This window comes from Ictalurus punctatus, chromosome 18 (genome assembly GCF_001660625.3).
Source record: "Ictalurus punctatus breed USDA103 chromosome 18, Coco_2.0, whole genome shotgun sequence".
NCBI classification, from domain to species: domain Eukaryota; kingdom Metazoa; phylum Chordata; class Actinopteri; order Siluriformes; family Ictaluridae; genus Ictalurus; species Ictalurus punctatus.
This window is the reverse complement of record NC_030433.2, coordinates 15,810,652-15,835,286: the sequence shown is the minus strand read 5'-3', so window position 1 is coordinate 15,835,286 and position 24,635 is coordinate 15,810,652. Positions and strand designations below refer to the sequence as shown.

The 24,635-nt window shown below is 36.7% G+C and overlaps 1 protein-coding gene across 1 annotated transcript; it reads right to left on the bottom strand.

Annotated features, from left to right (window-relative positions):
- Positions 1-11: 11 nt before the first annotated feature.
- Positions 12-24,635, bottom strand: st14b (ST14 transmembrane serine protease matriptase b). The gene is made up of 19 exons (XM_017492650.3): positions 23,993-24,635; positions 18,903-19,062; positions 18,682-18,812; positions 18,181-18,251; positions 17,368-17,555; positions 16,470-16,505; positions 16,146-16,380; positions 14,672-14,814; positions 14,474-14,571; positions 14,252-14,361; positions 12,857-12,990; positions 12,625-12,729; positions 12,015-12,122; positions 11,798-11,914; positions 10,242-10,364; positions 6,473-6,650; positions 4,778-5,055; positions 1,260-1,393; positions 12-1,167 (listed from the first exon to the last, which is right to left on the bottom strand). The coding sequence occupies exons 1-19, from the start codon at positions 24,035-24,037 to the stop codon at positions 1,003-1,005; spliced, it is 2,559 nt and encodes an 852-aa protein (XP_017348139.1). The 5' UTR covers positions 24,038-24,635; the 3' UTR covers positions 12-1,002.

Genomic DNA, 24,635 nt, shown 5'->3' with positions numbered 1-24,635 from the left:
AAAACAACACGTACAAAACTATTAATACATTTATTCTGTAAATCAACTGTCAGAAATAAGGCACATTGTGGGAATGCAAATCGAGGTGAATGGAGTCTATACATCTATAATCTTCGAAAAACACAAACCATTTAAAAATAATTATACTTACAGTAACTCCCAAACTCACAGTACATCCTCCATGTTTATATATAATACACTGAACTTTTAATGAGTATGGGTTTAAACCAACCATTTTTCATCAGAATCCAATGGTTTTAACGATTTACACTCATTCTTTATCCAGGATATAGTATGTATATCTATATGTGAATTGTTGTATCTTGCTAAACCATTTGCCAGTTCTCTCTACAGTAGCTAAGCATTAATACAAGCGTCTTCTTGTTGTCATAAATAGACAACTACAGAGAAATACAGCATTATTACTGAGGTAATAGTCCACTTTGTCCATTCGCCATAGACACCATGTAATCATCATATTTTTTGCAAGATCACCATCAGAGACCACAGGACCTGTGTGATTTGCAATCTAAAACCATTAACCATATCACAAGTTAAACCATTAAACCATTAGGAGCCTTTACAAAACTGTAATGATTTCTATGATATTTTTCTTTGCCAGAGAAAATTAATAACAAAACATAGATTTAAGACAGAAATTAACATAAGTGCACATAATGCAGGAATTTACCCTTCTGTTATATTTCACATAATCTACACATTGCATATTACATTTTACATATTTAAGACATATGTAATCAGCACCAATTATAACAGTCCCTGAAAACATAACTCATTTGAAATAATACACGGATGTATAAAACATTTATCATATTCAATAAGAAAATAAAAACATAAAGCATTCATACATACAGATGAAACAGCTGAAGCTACCAGATAAAAATTATTTGGGGAGCAGGCGGGATTGGTCTAAAATGGGTCTGTGGAAGTGGCTGAGATTGGTCAGAATTCCTTCAGTCCCACACACCTCAAACGTGCATTTTATACCCCACTCTCATCTCGGATCCAGCTGCGGTACATCGTGACTCGTGTGTAAATGCCAGGCTTCATCTTTCTGCCACAGCCTTCACCCCAGCTCACGACCCCGACCAGAAACACGCGGCCGGTTTCTGGGTCTTCAAAGGACATGGGCCCCCCCGAGTCGCCCTTAGGGTGGAGAGATGAATGCTTTTAAAATAAGAGCAGATTTAATACACATAGAAAAAGCCGTAAGAAAGAAAACAGTTGCTTTTCTTTACCTGACAGGTATCCACTCCTCCAGTCAGTATTCCTGCACAGATCATCTGTGGCGTGATCTTATCTTCTATCAGCTGACTGCACACTGTTTCGTTGATGATACGCACCTTTGCTTCTTGCAGCACTGACGCTAAATCTGAGCAAAGAACAAACTCAAAGTCTAAATTTAATTGAAGCACAATCCCCCTAAACATAAACTTAATTTTACATGTAAAGTGTAAACGCAACAGCCGTTCTTGTGTGCATTAGAATAAGCTAACTACAAAAGTTGCAAACAAGTGCATACAGTGAGCAAATTCAGCCTCGGAGAAGAAAGTTGTAGTAAGTAGAGTTGAGTGCAAAATTGTGCATAAGCTTAGAACAGAATTAAGAAGAGAAATACATTTAATTGATAAGATATTTAGTGTGTTAAAATAGTGTTGGGTTTATAATGTTCAAATAGTGTCCAGATCTTAATAGTATATAAAAAAACAAAAACAAATTGATATCAGTTCAAAAGTTTGCATTTTCCTTTTTGAATGTGACAACCTGTATGCCCACCGTTTGCCTTTATAACTGCCTCCAACCTTATTAGTGTCCTCTAAGAAGCTTTTGGAGCGTCTCTATTCCTTCATACATTTTTCCTGACAAACCTGTTTTACACTCCCTTAATCAAATTAGCGAGATCTGCAAATCTCGTAAACCAACATGTTAATCACAATAGAACATAGATGAGATATAAGTTGTTTAAACTGATAAATGTACCATTATAAGAAAAAAATAAGGTCATTTTGAATTTGATGGCTGCAACACGTCGCAAAAAAATTGGGATGGGGCAACAAAAGGCTAGAAAAGTAAGTGTTACTAAAAAGAAACAGCTGGAGGAACATTTTGCAACTAATTAGGTTTATTGTCAACATGTCAGTAACATGATTGGATATAAAAAGATTATCTTAGACAGGCAGAGTCTCTCAGAAATAAAGATGGGATTGAATCTGGATGGAAGCATATGTTGCTCTGAAATGTGAATATACCTTTCAGCATTGATGATGCCTTTCCAGATGTGCAAGCTGCCCATTCCATAAGCACTAATGTACCCCCATACCATCAGAGATGCAGGCTTTCAAACTAAGCGCTGATAAAAAGACAGATGGCATCTCTTCTCTTTAGTCCTCTTTAGAGGACGATGCGTCCATGGTTTCCAAAAAGAATTTCAAATTTCGATTCGTCTGACCACGGTTTTCCACTATGCCTCAGTCCATTTTAAATGAGCTTTGGCCCAGAGAAGATGGTGGCTTTTCTGGATCATGTTCACATATGGCTTCTTCTTTGCATGATAGAGATTTAACTAGCATTTGTGGATGGCACGGTGAACTGTGTTCACAGACCATGAGTTCTGGAGGTGTTTCTGAGCCCATGCAGTGATTTCCATGACAGAATCATTTTCACCCTTGTCCCTTGTGCACATTTCTCCAGTTTCTTGGAATCTTTTGATGATATTATATACTGTAGATGATTGATATTCATAGTCCTCACAATTTTACATTGAGGAACATTATTCTGAAATTGTTCCACAAATTGTACATGCAGTTTTTGGTCAGATTGGTGAACTTCTGCCCATATTTACTTCTGAGAAGCTCTGCCTCTCTATGATACTCCTTTTATACCCAATCATGTTACTGACCTGTTGCCAAAAGTAACCTCCAGCTGTTACTTTTTAGTAACACTTAATTTTCCAGCCTTTTGTTGTCCCTGTCCCAACTTTTTTGAGACGTGTTGCGGCCATCAAATTCAAAATTACCTTATTGTTTTCTTATAATGGTACATTTACTCAGTTTAAACATTTTACATGTTTTCTATGTTCTATTGTGAATAACGTATGGGTTTACTAGATTTGCAAATCATTGCATTCTGTTTTTATTTACATTTTATACAGCGTCCCAACTTTCTTTGGGAATTGGGGTTGTATTTCGGTGTTTATTTTACCATATATATCCTTATGTGGCAGGATTAAAACGAACAGTATTATCAGGATTAACCTTGTTGCAGGACAACCGCTCTTTCCTGAACAAGGTTGGGGTGGGTTCGGAGTTTTGCATATTTCCTCTAGGTTTTTTCCGGTTTCTTCTGACCTCCCACAAACATGCAGGTAGGTGGATTGGTGACTCTAAATTGCCCTTAAGTGTAAATGTGTGTCCATGGTCTCTTGTGTAGTGTTGTCCCATACAGGGTGTAGTCTTGCCTCACACCTAGTATCCCCGGGATTCACCACAACCCTGACCAGGATAAAGTGGTTACTGAAGATAAATTAATGAATGAAATTTAGCTCTTCACCTTTTTGCTCATGTGCTTGTGTTCATACAGTTTATTGGTTAATGTGATAAACATTGTTAAGGGTTTAATGTAGGATTCCTAAACTAGAGTTTGCGACCCCTTACAATCTCCTCTTTTGATTTATTAATTTATTGTATAAACTGTTATTAGAAACCTCACTATAACTACAAAACTGGTTTCTGTGTGCTAATATTTTAAATGAAAAGCTGTACCAAGTACTATTTTAGACCTTTATTGAGTACTAACACTAGCTGGTTACAATAGCTATTACAATTAGTGTTTTAAGTGCACTTTAATAACCTCTCATGTAGCCTTCAAATGTACCAAAAGTTCTGTTTTACATACATGTCTTCTGTATTTTATACTTTACTAATACTTAAAATATTTTATAATTTTTTTTTATAATAAAGTAATACATTTGAATGTAAGGTCAATTTGAGACACAGCTCATGGCAACAATCATGACGACAATCATGACGACAGCAGAAAGTTTTAAGAGAGATAGAGATGATCAGTATGTTTAACATCTCTGTGCATGACACTGTGAAATATTTTACAGCCTGACTTGGAAACCTGATGGACAGCAATGCTTTGGCTATGACGTGCTATCTAGTGATTGGCACATTTAATCGCTCAGATGTAGGCAAGTGTGTGCATGACAACATTTGTGCAGCCACTGCTTCTGCACATGCACGCAAAGCCATGCATCGCATATAGACCAGGCTCGTTTACTTCAGGATGGGCCTTATCACACCACCCTGGCCTGGGTTGTTTTCCTATAAGAACATGCTCTGTCATGTTTTATTTCTTATGTATCATGATGCAGAGATGCACCTTTTCAAACACACCCTTTTGAAAAGGTGTTGTTAAGTAATGCAAGTTCACTCTTCCCACTAGACTCGCAGGTCGGTTTGAGGAATATTCCTTTGGTTTTTAATTGCTTACAAATATGTTACTGACATAATAAACTGTTCAAACGTACCTTAGTCCTAATTTATAAATCTGGAATTAAATGTAGGGTGGTTAAGGCTTGGGGTCACAGAAAATGCATTATGTCCATTTGAGGTAATTTGCCCAAAATATTCCTTGGTTTAATAAAAACTAAGACGCCTAGAATGTGCTCGCTCCATTGCGTGCAAACATTGCTTCACATTATTATTTTCCATAGACAATAAAACATTCTTTCCCTTAATGTATTCATACTTACGTCCCTCCTCTCTGATTCTACCCCAACCTGTGACCCACACAGACTGGCCTGCAGGTAACATGTGTGTGGCTGCAGGTAGGCAAATAGGCCAAATGTACTGGCTGAGGGTCACAGGGCTGTCCAGCTCCATCAGAGCAATGTCATTATCGTAGCTAAGGGGGCTATACTCAGGATGACAGATGATCTGCTTCACTTCCTTATGCACTGTGTTGGCTGTGTTGACCTGACTCTGAGTGTGCAGCCCCAGGTAGACATCCCACTGGTTTGGCTCGGAATATCTGCTCAGATGTGCAGACATACAATAATCTTTGTTATATGTTTAGTATTTTTTTTATTCAAGACTGTGAACAATGTTAACATACACAGATACACTGATATAAAATAAAGTTGCAACCCACCGAACAGTCTAACCCTTTTAAGTTCCCATCCCACCCATCCATGGCAACCATGTAATCTACTCTTTTTCCACTTCCCCATATAAGTTATTGACGATACATAAAATAAGATAATATCAGAACTCCTAATAAGATGACAATCGGAGGGGTAAAAATAAAAATAATCCAACAATTAATTACATGTAAAACAATTAAAACAATTACAACAGCCCCTTAAGTTTAGAGATTACCCTTGACCATAGAGTTTTTTGAGTGGCTCCATGCATTCTTGCCTCGGATAATTCCATGTTCACAATATCTAAGAAAGAGTACATCCAATGTGGCCAGGCTAGAGAGTGTTGAGGTTGCCAATGTAAGGCAAATGCTAGCATTTCTATAGTAAGAGCTCATATAGAGCGACTTGTATGGTAGATGCTCCATATAAACACATTTTAAAAATATGTGTCATTTATTCATATTTCTGATATTTGAGGAAATGTTTATTTGCAAATGTTTATTTAGCATTTTTGTAAGGAGTGTCCAGTGGCAGCACTTTAGTCAGGGGTAAAGTTGTAACTGTTTCCTTGCATGAGAAAGTCTTCGAGACAGAGGACTGTCAAGGTGCATTTTTTTTTGTCTTATTAACTTCAAGAGAGATAAAAAAGAGAGTCGCTGGAGACAGAACAACTGTTCATAGTGTCTATTATTTATAACACTAAAAAAAAAAAAAAGAGTACATTTTGCATACATCCTTCACTAGAGCAACTTACATTTATCTCATTTATACAAGTGAGCAGTTGAGAGGTGCTGGGATTTGAACCTTCTATCAAAAGTTGTCAATGTCTTAACCATTGAGCTGCCACAGCTTGTGCTACAGGCATTCCACAACATTAAACACAACTATAACTGGATCAAAACAATTATGCCATGTCACCATTAACAAATAGAAATTGTTAGCATTGGTGAATTGCTGTGTATAAGAGGAATAATACACTTAAAGGCCATTATTTGAAAATAATATAATAACTTTGATGTGGCAACGGTAACTCAAGCTGATTCACACCACCCTGTTGTTGATTATTTTCCTATAACAGCACTCCCTAATTAACTTAATAAGTTAACTTAATTAAATTAATAACTCCATAACTCCCTAGCACTCCTGTACTTATTTAATTCTATTATTTAGAATAATTTCTGCTTTTTTGTATATTTCAGAGCCCCTCTAAAAACAGCACACTAATCTCTAATGCTGCTTAACAATAAATCAATGAAACAAAATAAAAAATGAATCAGTACTTAAAGCAGGATGGAGTATACATACCTGTTAGTCTCTTGTATACAGTGTGCAGCAGTGACTAGCCAGAGGTTGCTGATTAGGGAGGCTCCACACACATGAGCCCTGCCCTGCAGGTGAAGGCTAACCTGCCAGGGCCAATTGCCTTCACTGGCGGCCTCACCACCCACAATCTTCGAGGACTGGTATGGTCTCGTACCACATTCTGAAGAGAAATCAGCACAAACAAATAACTATTCAGGGCACATAGTGAGGTACTACTTGACATGAACACAGCAGTATCCATAGATGGGCAGGATTTCTGATATTTGTTTTTGTGTTCTGTTGAGTTCTGGGATCTGACTGATTAATTTTCTGCTGCTGATTTTAAGAACAGCAGTTCTGTCAGTAATGCTTTCTGTGAGGTTATCGTTAGAGGTCGGCCGACAATGGATTTTACCGATACCGATAACTAAGTCGGGCAGTACCTGCCGATTACCAATTAATCAACCTATAGTTTTTAAAATTGATACTGAATGAAAACATAACACTCAAATTTAAATCCTGCTGAACTGTATTACAAAAATAAACAGTGTTGACTGTACAATGAAAATGTATTTTACTTTAAAAAAGATATATATATATATATATATATATATATATATATATATATATATATATATATATATATATATATATATATATATATACACACACACAAGTTAAATATTAATAAATATGGAAGTAAATTAAAGATATATATCCAAACTGAACCAAAAAGTAACACTCCAAATAACAAATAAAATTAGAGACATCCAAAATGAAAAAAAAAACCCAAACACTTCAAATAACACAACAAATTTGGTCAGTGACAGTATTTATTTCACCTCTAGAGGCATACTGTATAAGGACAGTGGACACTTCTCAGCCGCTGCCACAACAGACGCAACCAGGAAAAACAATCGGTGTGGATTTTTGCAGATAACTGGATAGTTCCAGCAACTGGTTATCGGTGCCGATTGATTGGTCATGCCTCTAGTTACGATCATTTAACATTTATAGAAGTCGGTTCCAATGTCAATGTTTTGTAACATTCAGCAAAGTGGTGGACAGATGACTTTGTGCTTTCCAGTTTCTCTGTAACATGAGAAGCTGTTTTTTTGCCTTAATATCTTCAATAGTGAGAAAAAGAAAGACTGGTGAGGGAATGGCAGATTAAAGCTACTATAATACAATTTATAACAGGAACTAACTTGTTCTGTGGACATTTCACACCAGTAAATATTACTATAAATGGATAAAAAAAAAAATGTGATGCGTCATTTTTTCCTACAGCTATGCAATACATACAGCTGTGGTCAGAAGTTTACATACTGTACACGCATCATGAATATGAACGTCATGGCAATATTGGGCCTTCAATAATTTCTTTCTTTGAGCAGAATGATTGTACAGCATACATGTTTAATAGAAAAAAAAAAGTTTTAATTCATTTGGGGTTTTCTGTAATCGACACAGGACCAAAACTATACATGCAGAGTCAAAAATATACCTACCAACACCATCCATCCATCCATCTTCTATACCGCTTATCCTTTTCAGGGTCACGGGGAACCTGGAGCCTATCCCAGGGAGCATGGTGCACAAGGCGGGGTACACCCTGGACAGGGTGCCAATCCATCGCAGGGCACAATCACATACACATTCACACACCCATTCATACACTACGGACACTTTGGACATGCCAATCAGCCTACCATGCATGTCTTTGGACTGGGGGAGGAAACCAGAGTACCCGGAGGAAACCCCGGCAGTACACGCAAGAGAGAGAGAACACGCAAACTCCGCAAACACAGAGCAGCGGTAGGAATCGAACCCACAACCCTGGCGGTGTGAGGCGAACGTGCTAACCACTAAGCCAAAATGTCCTTTAATTTGCCAAGACCAAGCCCTCTTAATTTCCTGTTAGTGATCATGAGTGACTACAGCTGGCAGCTTCTCTGTGCCAACATAAAAAGGGTTTGTTTGACAGCACGTATTGGATTGACCAACACACAGTACTATGGGAAAGTCCAAGGAGCATAGTGCAGATATGAAAAAGAGAATGATGGATTTATACAAGTCGTGAATGTCCCTTGGAACCATTTCTAAAAAATTAGATCCAAGATCATCAGTTCAAACAATTGTACATAAATACAAGTTATTGGGAAGTGTAGCCACTTGACCCAAACTGTCACCCTCAGCTGAGAGGAAACTGGTTTGGATGGTCAGGAACCACCAAGGCACAGGCCCGTCATGAACTGGAAGCTGCTGGAACATCAGTGTCACTGTCTACAGTCAAGCAAGTTTTACTTCACCATGGACTGAAAGGCTGTCGTCCAAGAAACCATTGCTCCAAAATCGACACCTTCAAGCCCGTGTAAAGTTTGTGGCTGACCAAATGAACAAAGAAAAAGCATTCTGGAGGAAAGTTTTATGGTCAGATGAGACAAAGATTGAGTTGTTTGGCCACAATGACCAGAGGTATGTTTGGAGGAGTAACAAACACTGTACCGACTATTAAGCATGGTGGTGGTAGCATTATGTTTTGGGGCTGTTTTGCTGTCAGTGGTGCATTTTACAAAGTGGATGGAATAATGAAGAAGGAGGACTACTTTAGAATTACTCAGCATAAACTCTAATTATCAGCCAGACAGTAGAAACTTGGACACAATTGGGTGTTCCAGCAGGACAATGGCCCCAAACACACATCAAAGCTGATTGTGGAATGGATAAAAAAAGGCTAACATTAAGCTTTTGGAATGGTCTTCCCAAAGTCCTGATCTCAACCCTATCGAAAATTTGTGGACTGTGCTTAAAAGTCAAGCCAGGGCCAGGAAACCAACAAATGTCACTGAACTTTACCAATTCTGCCAAGAACAGTGGTCAAATATCCAACCAGAATTCTGCCAGAAGCTGGTTGATGGCTACCAAAAGCATCTGCTCGAGGTGAAACTTGCTAAGGGACATTCACCTAAATATTAGGTGTGCTGTATGTTGACCCTGTATGTATAATTTTGACCAAGTGTTGACTACAGACGAACCCAAATAAATTAAAACTTGTGAACCAAATTCTTGTTTTTTTTATTAAAGATGTATGTTGTACAATCATTCTGCCCAAGAAAAGAACAGTTCAAAGAAATTATTGAAAGCCCAATATTGTCATGACATTCATGTTCATGAGTATGTAAATTCCGATCGCAACTGTATATACCAAAGGAAGGGCAAAGAGACACGTGACTGCTTTCTATCCAGCATGTTGTTAAACCAGCAAAATAATGAATGTAATTTGTTATGAATTTTACATGTCTCTACCTAGCAAGCTGGATTCTAGCCAGCTTTCTCGGTTGAAAAAGAGAATGGTATGCAAAGTATGCATAGTTCTTGGCAACACACTGGTGGAAAATACACCATCTGTTTAACATTCATTATAAAGAAGTACTTTACATTTTATACTTCTTTAGAATACATAGTGCTATCATCAAGGTTATCACAGACAATACATCTATTGGGATGTTTTTCGGAAGTGGGAGGATATAGAGAAAGCCCAGGCAGACCAAGCAAGAACATGCATAGACATTATCCCGAGGTTAAGATCAAACCGGAGACCCTGGAGCTGTTTATTTAAAGTGTTTGGTGGATTATTTAGTGCATTTACATTTTGGGCTTTTTACACATGAATAACAATACATTAAGCCTATCCTTGGCCACAAATGCAGGTGGCACTGAAGTAGTTGTGAATTTAAGTGGCTTAATAAAGTCATTAATCTAAGCTTACCGCAGTTTTCTTCATCTGAACCATCCTCACAATCTTTGTGCCCGTCGCATTGTGGGTTCTGCTTGCTGATGCACATGTTGTTCTTACACTTGAAGGTAAATTCGGAGCAGGTGAGGACAATAGCTAGACACACAAGACAACAGGTAAAACCAGCTCCTTAATCTACCTGCAGAGACTAATAGCTTGAAACAACATGTAAGTTACAGACAGAATATATAATTACAGTCTTAGAAATAAAGGTCAAATATTTGACTATTTTACTATATACACTACTATCTTTTGCTAAAGAACCTTTTAGTTCTAGAGCTGATCAAATACATCTATGTTTTACTATTACATTTCTGAATAAGCCACTCTGATAGAACATCAAACATGTCTAAAGTGTCACACTATACTTTCCCAAGTCCCACTATGCAACAGGCAGCAGGACAACTCATTCGTCTTTTACACCAATCTGTACAGTAGTTCATAAAAGAAAAAGACCACAATCGACAAATGGGCTTTTCTAGCTCACCTAATATCAGTAGTTTCATGGGAAACATATTAGATTTCTTTCATTAGAGAAATTCTACTGTTTTTCAATTTGACCCCTTTCTACAAGAACTCAGTCCCTCCAGGATTTTGCAATTTTTGATCGCAGAAATCAACGCAAAATCAAGCAAACGCCATAATATTCAAAGGAATTTGCAATTTTTCAAAATTATCAGTGATTTTCTGCAGATTTAGGCCAAGATGCATCATGTGACATCATCACAACACGCATTTAGCCAAAGCTCTCTTCGATTCATGTGCGTCGAACAGGAGTACAGCTAAAAAGGCCTCAGTTACCGACAAACATCATCGCAAAAGACCGGCAAAACAATTTTGTGCAACTGCAAGATTCAAGTCGTTTTCTGCAAAAAAGCACAAAAAGCAAAATCAAGCATTTTTAGCTGCAACAATCACAAAATCCTGTATGGACTGAGATCCTTGGAACCTAATTTTACTAAGAAAATGATGGAAATCCTGTTTAGTGAAACATGTTAATTCATTCATTCGGGTTCCTTAGACATATCCTATTGTGGGTTGTGTTGGCAACAGGCTGAGAAGGTTAGTCTAGACTTCTCTATTCCAGGCCACAGATTCCAGCTAGTCCTGGTAAATAGTTCTTCCTAAGCCAACTGTGAAATATAATATCCAAAGGGTCCTGGGACTGCCCTGGGGTCTCCATTCAGTAGGGTGTGCCCGATACATAATGGCGGCTGACCAGGGAGCATTCTTTTAAGGTGCTTGAATCACCTCAACTGGCTCCTCTAAATTCATAGGAAGAGCAGCTCTACTCCAAATCTCTCCCCGAGCTCCTCACCTTATCACAGAGAGTAAAGCCAGTAGCCCTGTGGAGAAACCTAATTTCTATTGCCTATCCACTGTCCACAAGGTGCCAAGAGAACATCATCTGTAAATAACATTAACCTCAAGCCTCCCAAACTGGACACTTCTCTAAATGCTTTCCTGGATTCTCCAGTCAAAAAAAGCTAAGAGTCAAAAATGTGTATGGTTGTGTTGGGTGGGCTCACATTTAGTGCAATTGGACTCATCTGTACCATCCTCACAGTCATCATGGCCATCACACTTCTTCTCCTCAGAGACACAGCGGCCATTTCGACAGGGTACTTCCCCAGCTTTACAGTATCCTGCAGATAGGGCACATACTACTATAAATACGATATTACTATAAATTCTCACCAAACTGTAAGGATTTGCGTACAATTAATGTTTTATTTCCATTCTTACCACAGTTTTCCTCATCTGTATTGTCACCACAATCATTCACCCCGTCACAGTGCCAGTAATTGGGCTTGCAGAAGCCGTTCTTACATGTGATGTGAGACTTATTACAGACTGTGCAGATAAAAGGATATCTCAAAAACATCTTTCCACATAATTACTAAACAGGCTTTTGTATCATGTATTGGTAATGCTGTACATCACATTTCCCTTAACTAACATTATTTACTGCATTAAGTAATATGCCATTTTAAAGCAAGTCACTTTCTTTTAGCTCATGGTTTGTATCTGTACGGAGGTGTAGCCCATTTCTTTGAAGGCAGAATTATATTTTAGAAGTGGTTCAAATTTTAATATAGTTACAGTTGGTTCCACATGTTATTACTGATGGATATTACACATGAATCAACACAATGTCTTTTAAGGCAAGTGTGTGATTTAAGCCAGTGTTAAACTGGTAGCTATAAAGTATAGTTAAAAGATCAGCCTCATAGCTTCTATGCTAAACTAAACTTCAGAAAACTTCAGATACCAAAAATGTCTAGGCTAATCATGAACATTTCGTTTTTTGGCTCAACTGATCCTTTAAAATGAAAAGTGAAGGATCTGAACGTACCGCAGTTCTTCTCGTCGCTCATGTCTCCGCAGTCATCATAACCATCACATTTCAGCCTCTGAGAAATGCAGGCATCATTTTCACAGTGGAATTTTTCAGGGCAACCTACACATTAAAAACAAGCATATTTACAGCATTATGACTATTGCATTAGCATGTTCATATGTTTATTTTCATGCATATTATTAAATTCAGTCAAAAAATACACAATTAGAATAAGCAGTGAACTTACGATCAAAGGGTTCGAAGGCTTCAAACTGCGCAGCGAAGCCCTTATCTACATAGGACATGTCAGAGAAGAATTTGATCTCTGTCTTATTGGTCTTGATGATGAGGGGTATGTTTTCAGAGTTTTGTCCACACATCCTTTAACATAAGAAATTAAATATATTACCTAGCAGAATTACGTGGAAATGTTTGAGCCATTATGTTAATAGGAAAAATACTTTGTGAATGTGAAGACATCACTATTTTAATGTGCTTATAAAAACTTCAGCATTAATACACAATAAATAACATTAACAAAGTAACCGACACTGGTGTTAATTGATATTAAATGAAATTAAATGAAATCAGTCAAATGAAATCCAGCTAAGTAACAACAGTTGTGGTTGTTAACTGGCAAAATTCAGAACTGAGACTGAAAAGCATATTCCAATATTTACAATATTTTTCAGGAAGTTTTAGGGCATTTAGTAACAGGAAAATGCTTGTTTTGCTAAATTATCTGAATTTATTTTACTTGATAGCATACTGCTGTTGAATTCTCCAGTCTGACTTTTCAGAAGTTGTGGATACATTTTCTATAACAGCAGCTCTGACAGTAGAGCCAGCTGCAAAGCAAATTACATTTTATATCAATGCATTCATTCTAACACATTATTGTTTCTATAGTAGCAACTTATAACTGTAACTGTGTAACTGTGAGAAGATGCTTTGTAACAGTCAGGCATAAAGCAGTAACTAAGTTTAAGCTGTAACTGTAAAGTATTCAGGACAGGGGACTTTGCACTTTGCGATTACTCTAACATGACAAGCTGCATTATAGTACCCTTCACTAATATTGGCACCCTTGGTAAATATGAGCAAAGAAGGCTGTGAAAAATTGTCTTTCTTGTTTAACTGTGTGTTTGCAAACACAGGCTGTGTTTGCAAAGGTTCACAGCCTTCTTTGCTTATATTTACCATGGGTGCTAATTAGTGGAGGGCACTGTATTCTGCTTTATTAAGTTCGGGAGAGAGAAATACTGCCAGAATGTAAGCCATAACAGTTAAAACATGTTTCACAGACGTTCCACAACATTAACTGTAACCAGAAATGGATAAAATGTAGTATCTGTTGTTCTTGAATAAATTTAAACTGTTAGTGCTGGCAACCTTCTATGGAATAGGAAGAATAAAACACTTCAGGGCATGCTGTTATTGGAAAATAATCATCAAAATAACTTTATGGTGGTAATATGCCACATCACACAACCCATCATGTCCCTTCATTTTTATTTTGTTAACATTTCTTATGTGTATTAATTCTGAAGTTCCTGGTTTGCTCATGTTAACTAATGCAGTTAATAAGGTTTCACTTACTTAACCTATATAAAAATAACTTTGCTTTCTGTAAAGGTCTAACCTGTTGCCATTAATCTCCAGGTAATCTTTAGAACAGTTGTCTGGGCTCTGTCCTGGATCAGATAGTGAAAACTTGTTGAAATTTATGATGATGTGTTTTCCATCTGGAACCTGAGAGAGGGCATAGAGATGGATTAACAAAAAAATGGAAAAAACAACAAAAATGTTTTATTATATGACCCCGCACAATGTGCATCCCCAGTTAAAGAATTGGTTTAGTTACTTTAATGTTCCAAACACACTGGATCTGAGGGGGATAACTGGAGGGAAAGCCTGGAGACATAAATGTGCCTTTCATCCCTGTTAGTTTCCCACCACACCCTGAAAGAAGAGATTAGAGAGTTTCTTCATTGTAAGAACTTTGCAATATAACCCAAAGGCGCTACAGAGTTCTTCCTCTAACATCACTTTGTAACTGTACCTTGGATTTCCGAAGGTACCTGAGAGTATTTTGCTCTGAAGCCTGGGAAATTCTTCTCTCCATTTGTGACCAGAGTAACTAACATGATATTTCCAGAAGACAGGAAGACCAACTGTTCATTGTGGGTGTAGTGTCCACATTTCCTGCATGCATATGTAAGGAGTGGTGACAGTGATGTTTCACAGAATTATAACAATTATTCTAATTACTAAATTCGACACAGTGCAGTCATAAGAAAACATTTAAACAGCCATACAGTTTTGCCCAAATGTTTGCATACCCCTTGCAGAATCTGTTAAATCTAAATATTGTTAACAAAATAAGATGGATCATAAATATCCCATATTGTTTTTTATTTAGTGCTGCCCTGAATAAGCTATTTCACATAACAGATGTTTACATATAGTCCACAAGACAAGATAATAGCTGAATTTATAAAAATTACCCGTTCAAAAGTTTACATACCCTTGAATCTTAATACTGTGTGTCATTGCTTGGATGACCCATGACTGTTTTTGTTTTATGAGATAGTTGTTCATAAGTCCCTTGTTTGTCCTGAGCAGTTAAACTGCCCCCTGTCCTTCAAAAAAATCCTCCAGGTCCTGCAAATTCTTTGCTTTTTCAGCATATTCTGCATATTTGACCCCTTTTCAACAGCGGCTATATGATGCTGAGATCCATCTTTTCACACTGAGGACAAATGAGGGACTCCTACATGACTATTACATAAGGTACAAATATTCACTGATGCTCAAGAACGTAACATGATACATTAAGAGCCAGGGGGATGTAAACGTTTGAACAGGATAATCAGTGTAAATTGTTATTATTTTGTTTAAAGATTTTTTTTTTTTTCATTTAGTATTGCCCTTCAGACACTAAATAAGATAGTTACATGTCTCCCAGAAGATAAATACTAACAATTTACATCGATCACCCTGTTCAAAGGTTACATCCTCCTGGCTCTTAATGTATCGTGTATTTTTATGATCCCTCTTATTTTGTTAACAGTATTAAGATTTAGCAGATTCTGCAAGGGGTATGCAAACTTTTGCGCACAACTGTATTTAAAGCCAAATTACATTTAATTGTTTTTCGGAGTAGAAAAATCCTTTGCTAGGAACATAAAAATTATGTTGCGGATGGTATAAGTCACACAAGTCAAAAAACATGTAATAATCTGATACCTTATAATAATAAAAACTGCTATGCACTGACTTTGACTAGTTTCTTTATTTAAAGCTTCTATTGATATTTTTCTGGCCCAGAAATTAGCATTTGTAGTTCGATTGGAGAAAAGGGAAGACTTGTCAAACATTTCTTTCAAATTCACTTAGCAGGAAGCAGCAGGATCTAAAAATGACAAACTGCACCATTATCGAACTGGGAAAACAAAAAATTGGGTGTGTGCAAAAGTTTTCATTCAGTACCTTTAATTCAGTACTATTACACTGAACACTGAAGGAGCACTTACTCTGCCATGACCTGATTCTCACTGGGCACCAGAGAATCATACACTCTAATGAAGTCATTGTGGCAGTCATTCTCCAAGTCTATCGCTGTAAACTCCAGCCGAATTCTGTGGCTGGAGTCAGCACGGAGCTGCCACTCAGTGAAGGTGTTGGCAGCGTAGGAAGAATTAGGAAAGCCTGGAGACTGGATGATGCCCGTCTCACCCGCACGACAGTGATGGAACTCCTTATTGTGACCTGACATTAGCAACAAGATTAGTAGATATCTGAAATTGTATGAGAAAGTATAATAAAATGGAATAAAAAGCAGAGGTACAGTATATTACCTTTCAGAGTTGAAGCAACCAAGCGAGGATCAATTGCTGTGACAATGGATTTAACCCATTAATAAAAAATAAATAAATAAAACAGCCAAAATTTCTTAGGTCAATGTATTGTTATACACAGCAAGCAATTACAAATTTAATCATTTTAAGGAAAAACCCACCTGAATTCTGGAAAATACTCCAAAATAAATTGGAACCATGTGTAAGGAGTGATGACTCATATCCCTGTGTAAACTTATAATATTTTTTATACTTGGAAATAATGTTGTTTTAGTATGCATAGATTAAGTTATGACGGTAGAGGTAGGTAGGGCATCTTTCATTAAAATGTGAATGAAATCTGAATGCATGAAAATGCATTTTCTCTCTCATTTTTGATAACCAAAACTCAAAATGTTATAACTTCTGATTGAAAGTACTGGAACACCAAGGCCAATTCTTTCATTTTGGCTAAACACTGAAAACATTTAGGTTTGAGATCAAAAGATGAATTTGAAATGATATTCCGATCTATCAGATTTTATTTCTTGGCCTGTTTTATTTACTATATAAATAGTGTTATTTACTTTAAGACTATCTTTCCAATACTTTTGCTCTCCTAATAAGTGGGTGGTCTGCCACCAAAGGTGCCATGTTCTAAGTTGTTTAACACATCTAGTTGTAAATATCAGGAAATGAAAACTGAAATTCTGATCCATCATCTCATATTCATCTTTTGATCTCAAAGCCAAATGTCTTCAGCATATAGCAATAACAAAATAACTAACCTTGCCATTCCAATACTTTCAGAGTGGAATGTATATGCAAAATTTGACCATATAAAGGGTTTTCCCAGGAAACCAAACATAAGAAATTTAATGATAGTAAATGAAGTATTGTTGATACCATTTTTAGTTACCTGCAGATATCACATTGTGGATAAGCAGATCCTTGGTGGGCATGAAGTGTTTGGACAGCCACCGTGTTTTTCCTGGCCTCGTGGGCCGCATGAAGGACCCAATGGCTTCCTCCACAGCAGATACCTGAGCCTCTGGCACACTGAACTCAGATATGAAGTAGGCTACAACACTGTCATCACTAGACTCACTGAAACATAGAGTAACTTTTTGTTATTATTCTGAGGTTCAATGTTTTGTAAGTAAGAAAATCTAAAAACCATTTATATTGAGAGTAAAGATAAAATGAATTTGTGCTAGGGAGTGTGCCAAAACTCCACCCAATATCATCAAGGCATATAAATGTAAAGCCATTTTTTCCCAATTACGTTTTTTGCTCCAGTCTACCAGACCTTTCATAAAATTCAAGTTTCTTCAATCCTTAAAAGCAGGTTATTTCAGTTGGTACTTTTATATGGGTTTTCCATATTTTCCTTTCCAATCAATGAAACACATGGAATACATGGAATAACTGGATCTATAGGATCGGTTTACAAAAGGGGAAAATATGATCCAGGTGGGGCCAAAACTAATTTTTGGACCAGAAAGAAATACACAAGCCTGAACTGAAATGTGAAATTATATGATTATCACAAGTCTTGGAACACATTTAAACATTACAAACTACCTTTTAATGGTAAACTGTATGTATAATTTTAAATCAGGCAAGTTTACTTGTGATATGGTAAGACAAGATGTTGGTTCATTTCAGAACTTGCTAATGAACTCAAAGTTCAGGAATAAGTACTATGATGCAAGAAATATAATTTCCATACCTGAAGGCTTGAACACTGGAGCTGACGTAATATCTGGACAGTATTTCCATACTACTGTAAACATTTTTTATCTGAAAGACATGAATATAGCTTGGAAGTTAGAAGCATAGGATGGTGATGCAGTGGGTAGTGTTACTGCTTCACAACTCAAAGAGTCTGAGCTCAGGTTACTGCCTATGTTGAGTTTCACATGTTCTCTCTATAACCATGCAAGTGTCTTCTGGGTTCTCCAGTTTCCTCACACCTCCAAAAAACATGCCAGTAGATGAATTGTTATATCCCTAGGTGTGAACGTGTGTGTGTGTGTGTGATGTGGTCCCATTCAGGGTACAGTATATTCCTGCCTCACACCGTGTTCTTGGGATAAGGTCTGAATTCACCATGACCTCAGCACTCTGATAATGGTATCATATCTAAACTAATCCCTAATATTTTAGGAGTCTGGTAGGTGCTTAAATATTAAAATGAAAAGACCAAGGTAAAATTTCATACATGACTCACTTGTTTGGAGAGTTGAGAGGCCATCTCTTTAAACTGAGCACTGCTGCTATCCTCATAAGAGTCTATGAATCTCCGATTGGCGACCGTCAGAGAACCACTAATGAACTTTTTTATTCTTACATCGGTTCTCGCTGTATGAGACAGAGATACAAACTTTAGAAAAATACAATACAATCAGTGCTTCTGTATGGATCTGCAAATTGTCTAGAGCGAATACTCACAATGAAAGTTCCTCACTCGAAGTACTACTAGCAGTGCAGTGACTGCTGCCAATACGATCAGAGTGATTACTAAGATGGTTCTCAAGTATATTTTCTTCTTCTTCACCTTCTTAGCATCAGACGCTGGAAGAAATTGCAGTGATGGTTCCAAGAGGTCATCCTACAAAGGTGTAAAAGTGGCAAAAATATTTTTACATTTAAAAAAGGGTAGTTATGCAATTTATGTTCATGCAAGAAATTTTATAAATAAATAAAAAATAAAAATGCAATTTAGTATGTAAGACTGCAAAACACCTATGCACTTAGTATGGAAATCAATGCATGGCAACATATTTAAAATCAATTGAAATATAAATAAAAGACTGACTGTCTGCTTAAATAAAACCCCACCCATCTGAGAAAAACACATTTTAAGAAATAAAAAAGTTTCATAAATTAAGACATTGAGCTACTGACCGTAAGGTCATGAGTTCAAACCCCAGCACCACCAAGCTGCCACTGTTGGGCTCTTGAGCAAGGCCCTTAATCTTCAACTGCTCAGATATATTACAAAAATGTAAGTTGCTCTGGATTAGGATGTCTGACATGTAAATGGGCCATAGCCAAATAGCACATATGACATAATAGAAAAACTATTTTGAAACCACACCCTTCTTCATTATTGTCATGCCAATGAAATTTCTTTTTTTCTTTTCTATGGGAAACATGTTGTGATGTTGTACATTGCATATTTTAAACTCTAAAAAAAGTTCAAATAAAGACCTAATAAATCAGAATAGATTTATTTTATGAACATAATCCATGTCACACCCCTCTTCATCTCCCTCCACTGGCTTCCTGTAGCCGCCCGTATCAAATTCAAGGCCTTGATGCTCACATACAAGACCTTGTCTGGAACAGCACCCCCCCCCCCCCCCCACCTCAACACTCTCCTCAAGGCTTACGTTCCCTCACGCAACCTGCTAATGGTTAACGACCGACGCTTAGTAGTGCCTACTCAGCGTGGCTCAAGGTCCCTTTCCAGAACCTTCAAACTAACTGTCCCTCAGTGGTGGAATCAACTTCCAACCTCAATCCGGACCGCAGAATCTGTCACTATCTTCAAAAAACAGCTAAAGACCCACTTCTTCCGTAAACACCTAACTAACCCCTAAAATGCCAACCCCAACATTATCTTAAAAACAAAACATAAAAACAGAAGTAAAAAAAACCTTACTCTTACTCTTACTCAATTATAAATCTTGCATGGTAGCACTACTTTTGTTCTCCGCTTGATACATCACTTTGCTTGTATTTCCTCATTTGCAAGTCGCTTTGCATAAAAGCATCTTCCAAGTAAATAAAAGTAAATGTAAATATGTATTCAAATATTAGACTCATTAGTGAATACTTTATTATTCAATATAATTTATTATAATTTATTATTGTTGTTTTTTCCTTCCTTAACTTTCCACTTCATTTTTTAAATTAGAATTGTAATTAGATTTCAGTACACATTATTCATAGTTTTGTTTTTTGTTACTGAGTTTTGGATTAAACCTATCAGTTCAAGAGACCATATCAAATAGACTAATAACTCAATAAGAAATATAATAACATTGATAAAATTGGCTTGTGATTTCTACCACTGTAACAAATTTAAAAATAACAGATCCATGGGGGTTCCTGCACCACACTTGACCCCTATTTGAATACAAGGTAATGGTTAATAATAGATATATAATATATCAATGACAATACTGTCCAGAACTGGACACAAATTGGATGTCATTGTTATAGTATTACCAAATGATATTATTCAAAATAATTACTATCCTATGTACGAAGGTCTGTTCTATGGAAACTATATCAAAGGTGCAACGATTGCTTACAATCTGTAAATTTGCTCACATATGGTATTTACCACATTTTAATTTATTGGCAAGGTAGAAGTTGTAAGTCTATGAAATATAATTTACAGCTCAAATAAACACTGGGAAACTTTATCCATTGGAATAAAGTGTTAAAATATCTCCCTATCATTCAGAAGCCTGGAATACTGAAACATAGGATTTAGGTGCATAAATCAAAGTTGAAGAGTCTTAATTTTTATATTCTTTTTTTAATATAGCTCACTCTCATAAAAATAGGGGTACTAAACTGTACCTTACCCTGAAGGGTACATCTTTTGTTTCTTTTACCTGGAACGGTCCATGTAGTGTACACTTTTAAATTATTATTATTATTATTATTATTATTATTATTATTATTATTATTGTTGTTGTTGTTGTTGTTGTTAAAAGCTAATTAGAGGTACAAGAATAGTCCTCAAGGTCCAATTACAGTGGGGGAAATAAGTATTGAATGTGTCAGCATTTTTTAAAGTAAATATATTTCCAATGAGGCTATTCACATGAAATTTTCACCAGACTTTGGTATTAACTCAAAAAAATCCACAAATATAAAGAAATCCAAACATTAAAGTCCATAAATGAAGTTATGTGTAATAAAGAGGAATGACACAGGAAAAAAAGTATTGATCATGCTAACTGAAATTTATTTAATACTTAGTGGAGAAGCCTTTCTTTGTAATGACAGCTTCAATACACTTCCTGTGTGAAGAAATTAATTGGCTGCTGTATTCAGGTGTGATTTTGGCCCATTCTTCTAAATATATCGTCTTTAAATCTTGTTCAATTGGATTCAAGTCAAGTGATTGACGGGGCTTTCTAACATCTTGATTATTTTTCTCTGAAACCAATTGAGAGTTTCCTTAGCTGTGTGCTTTGGAATGTTGTCCTGCTGGAAGGTCCACCCACGTCTCATCTTCATCATCCTGGTGGATGGTAGCAGATTCTTCTCAAGAATCTTCCGGTAAAGGGTTCCATTCATCGATCCTTCAATTATATGAAGTCTGTCAGTACCATGCAATGAAAAACAGCCCCTCAACATGATGCTTCCACATCCAAACTTCACTGTTGGTATAGTGTTTTTAGGGTGATGTGCCGTGCTATTTCTTCTCCAAACATGGTGTGTAGTATGACAGCCAAAAATAAAATTTTGCGCTTGTCTGACCAGTTACACTCTCCCAGTATTTCATATACTTGTCCAAATGAGTTGTAGCAAACTTTAAACGACCTTCGACATACCTTTTCTTTAGTAATGGAGTCTTGCAGGGTGAGCGTGAGCAGTGGAGTGCATTGCCCATTGTTTTCTCTGTGACGATGGTACCTACTGCCTCCAAGTGTTTCTGGAGCTCTTTCCGAGTGATCCTTGGCTTGGGCTACTCTTCTGACTATTCTTCTGACTCCCAAAAATCTTGTGAGGAGCTCCTGTGCGTGGCCGGTTGATGACGAAGTGATGTTGCTTCCACTTATGGATAATGGCCCCAATGGTGCTTACTGGAAGATTCAGAAGTTTTGAAATGCGTCTGTATCCGATTCCATCAATATATTTTTCAATAATAAGGTCGCAAAAGTCTTGGGATAGCTCTTTGATCTTACACATCATGAAATGTTTTTTGTGTGACACCTTAGTAACGAAAAGCCTTTTTATAGACCATCAATTTACTAACCCAGCCGATATTAATTTGCACAGATAGGGGGTTTAATTACTTTCTAACTACTTACAGTTTTCAGCCTTGGCTTGGAGAACTGCTTTTTCTTAGCGTCTTCAATACTTTTCCCCCCTGTCTTTCCACTTTATTACAAATAACTTTATCTATGGACTTTATAATGTTGTGAATTCTTTATATTTCCAGATTTCTTGAGTTAATACTGATGTCTGGTGAAAAATTTATGTGAATAACCTCAGTGGAAATATATTTACTGAAAAAAACTTTGACACGTTCAATACTTATTTCCCCCAATGTATGTACCTTAAATAGTTTTTTTAAAAGGTATGCTACATTCACATTACAAGGTAAAAGATACACACCGAACGTAGAAAAGATGTACCCTTGAAGCTACCACCCCAGTGACAAAGAATGGTACAGCTTAGTGCAGAGGTTCTGAACCTTTTGTAGCTAACCCCCGCCCCCCCTCCATATTGGAAGAGACCAGGTATAATGATTATCTATTCTATATTAAATCTATCTTACTATCTCTCTCTCTCTCTCTCTCTCTCTCTCTCTCTCTCTCTATATATATATATATATATATATATATATATATATATATATATATATATATATATATATATATATATATATATATACCTAATCTATAATTTGTTATTGATAGATAGATAGATAGATAGATAGATAGATAGATATTTTGCTTTTGTGGTTTTTGTACTTTTTAAATTATTTTCATAACTTTTATGATTTTTTTTCCAAATAACTTTTGTAAAACTATATAACAGACAGGTATATTACATGAATTATCAAAAATGTTTCTGAACACTAGGCTATATAACTACTTTGAACAAGAGAACTAGGTTGTAATAACATGTACTATTTTACATGTAAAACATGTTGTACTCCATTCTTCTTGCATTCTAAAATCATTCGCATATGGGTGATGTCAACTGGGAGCAGAAGCAGAGAGAGGTGTGAGTGCAGTGTGAAAGCAAGACCTCGCGCTTGCAGGACAGTACTGGTGACATTTGGAAAGTTGCTAAGGTTTGTCCAAAAAGTCGCTAGGCGCTTTTAATTAATTAATTACTTAATTAATACATTTATTGGAGGGGGCGCAAAAAGGGGTCTGAAAAGTCGCTAAATTGGCAACACTGGTCTGCACTGACAGCTAGATAAAAGGCAGGTTAAACTCCGCCTCTCCCCAGCAAATAGAAAATACAGAGGGAGAGAGAACGCGGGTGTTTTTCATTTATGCACATTATATTTGAAAAGCAATTTAAAAAAACACCGAGAACCCAAATGATGCCCTGTCTGTTTTTTTTTTCTTCTTGAAAACAATTTGCGTCCCCTTCAAATCTGAACCACTGTATGCCTTTGTAAATCCCTTTTAAACTTTAACAACCCAATTGTTACAATATATTGTCTAACTGTAAGCTGCCTATTTCGAAACAAAGTAGAAAGTTCTGTTCATTATCATGACAGTGTGTTAGCATTCTAGCATTAAATGAATTCGGTGCGATTGCGTGAAGCATACCGGGTGTTTCAGGCTGTCTTCAGCTCCATCCCCGACAGACTCCATTGTATTCTCTGGATCCAGAAGGCTTTACTGAGTGTTATAACTCGCAATACTTCAAAGAGGCCTCGCAACAACAATAAAATAAAGACAAATTTTTAACAAAAAATAATACAAAACCTACGGTGTAACACTAGTGTCGGGTACTACTTTGGTACACTATTTAGTAGGCTAAATTGCGGTTTGAGTGTAGCCCCGGTCTCTTGCTTTGACTTCTGTGAACAGGTGTCTAAAGTTAGCGAAGTCGAAGCACGATGAAAATCCAATATAATTTAAGACAGCTCCTCACAAAGCCGTCAGTTTGAACCAAATGAACGATCAAATGCAGTAAAACAACGACGTTTGTAATTAGCTCAGGTCCACAGCGAGCCGCCTTTCATGTAAAGTGAACGAGTGACTGCACCTATTTCCACAAACATCTTCACAAGCACAATAGCCATGAGCAGTGTGTGCCAATCCCACTAGCACTCTTTCTTCAAGAACTTCTGACCAATTTTGGAAACACTCAACTCTTAGAATCCCGCAGAAAGTTTCACCAATCCCACCCATACTTGTTAACTGCGCACAATACCATTTCCCCAAATATAAACAAATTAGGAATTTA

Bases quoted from the DNA above. Each gene is read 5' to 3' on its own strand.
- st14b (XM_017492650.3), bottom strand. From the start codon at position 24,037: ATGGAGTCTGTCGGGGATGGAGCTGAAGACAGCCTGAAACACCCG. The intron at 5,056-6,472 runs GTATGTATACTC...ACATCTGAGCAG, and splicing joins TGTATACAAGAGACTAACAG to ATATTCCGAGCCAAACCAGT. The intron at 1,168-1,259 runs GTAAAGAAAAGC...CTCCACCCTAAG, and splicing joins GAGGAGTGGATACCTGTCAG to GGCGACTCGGGGGGGCCCAT.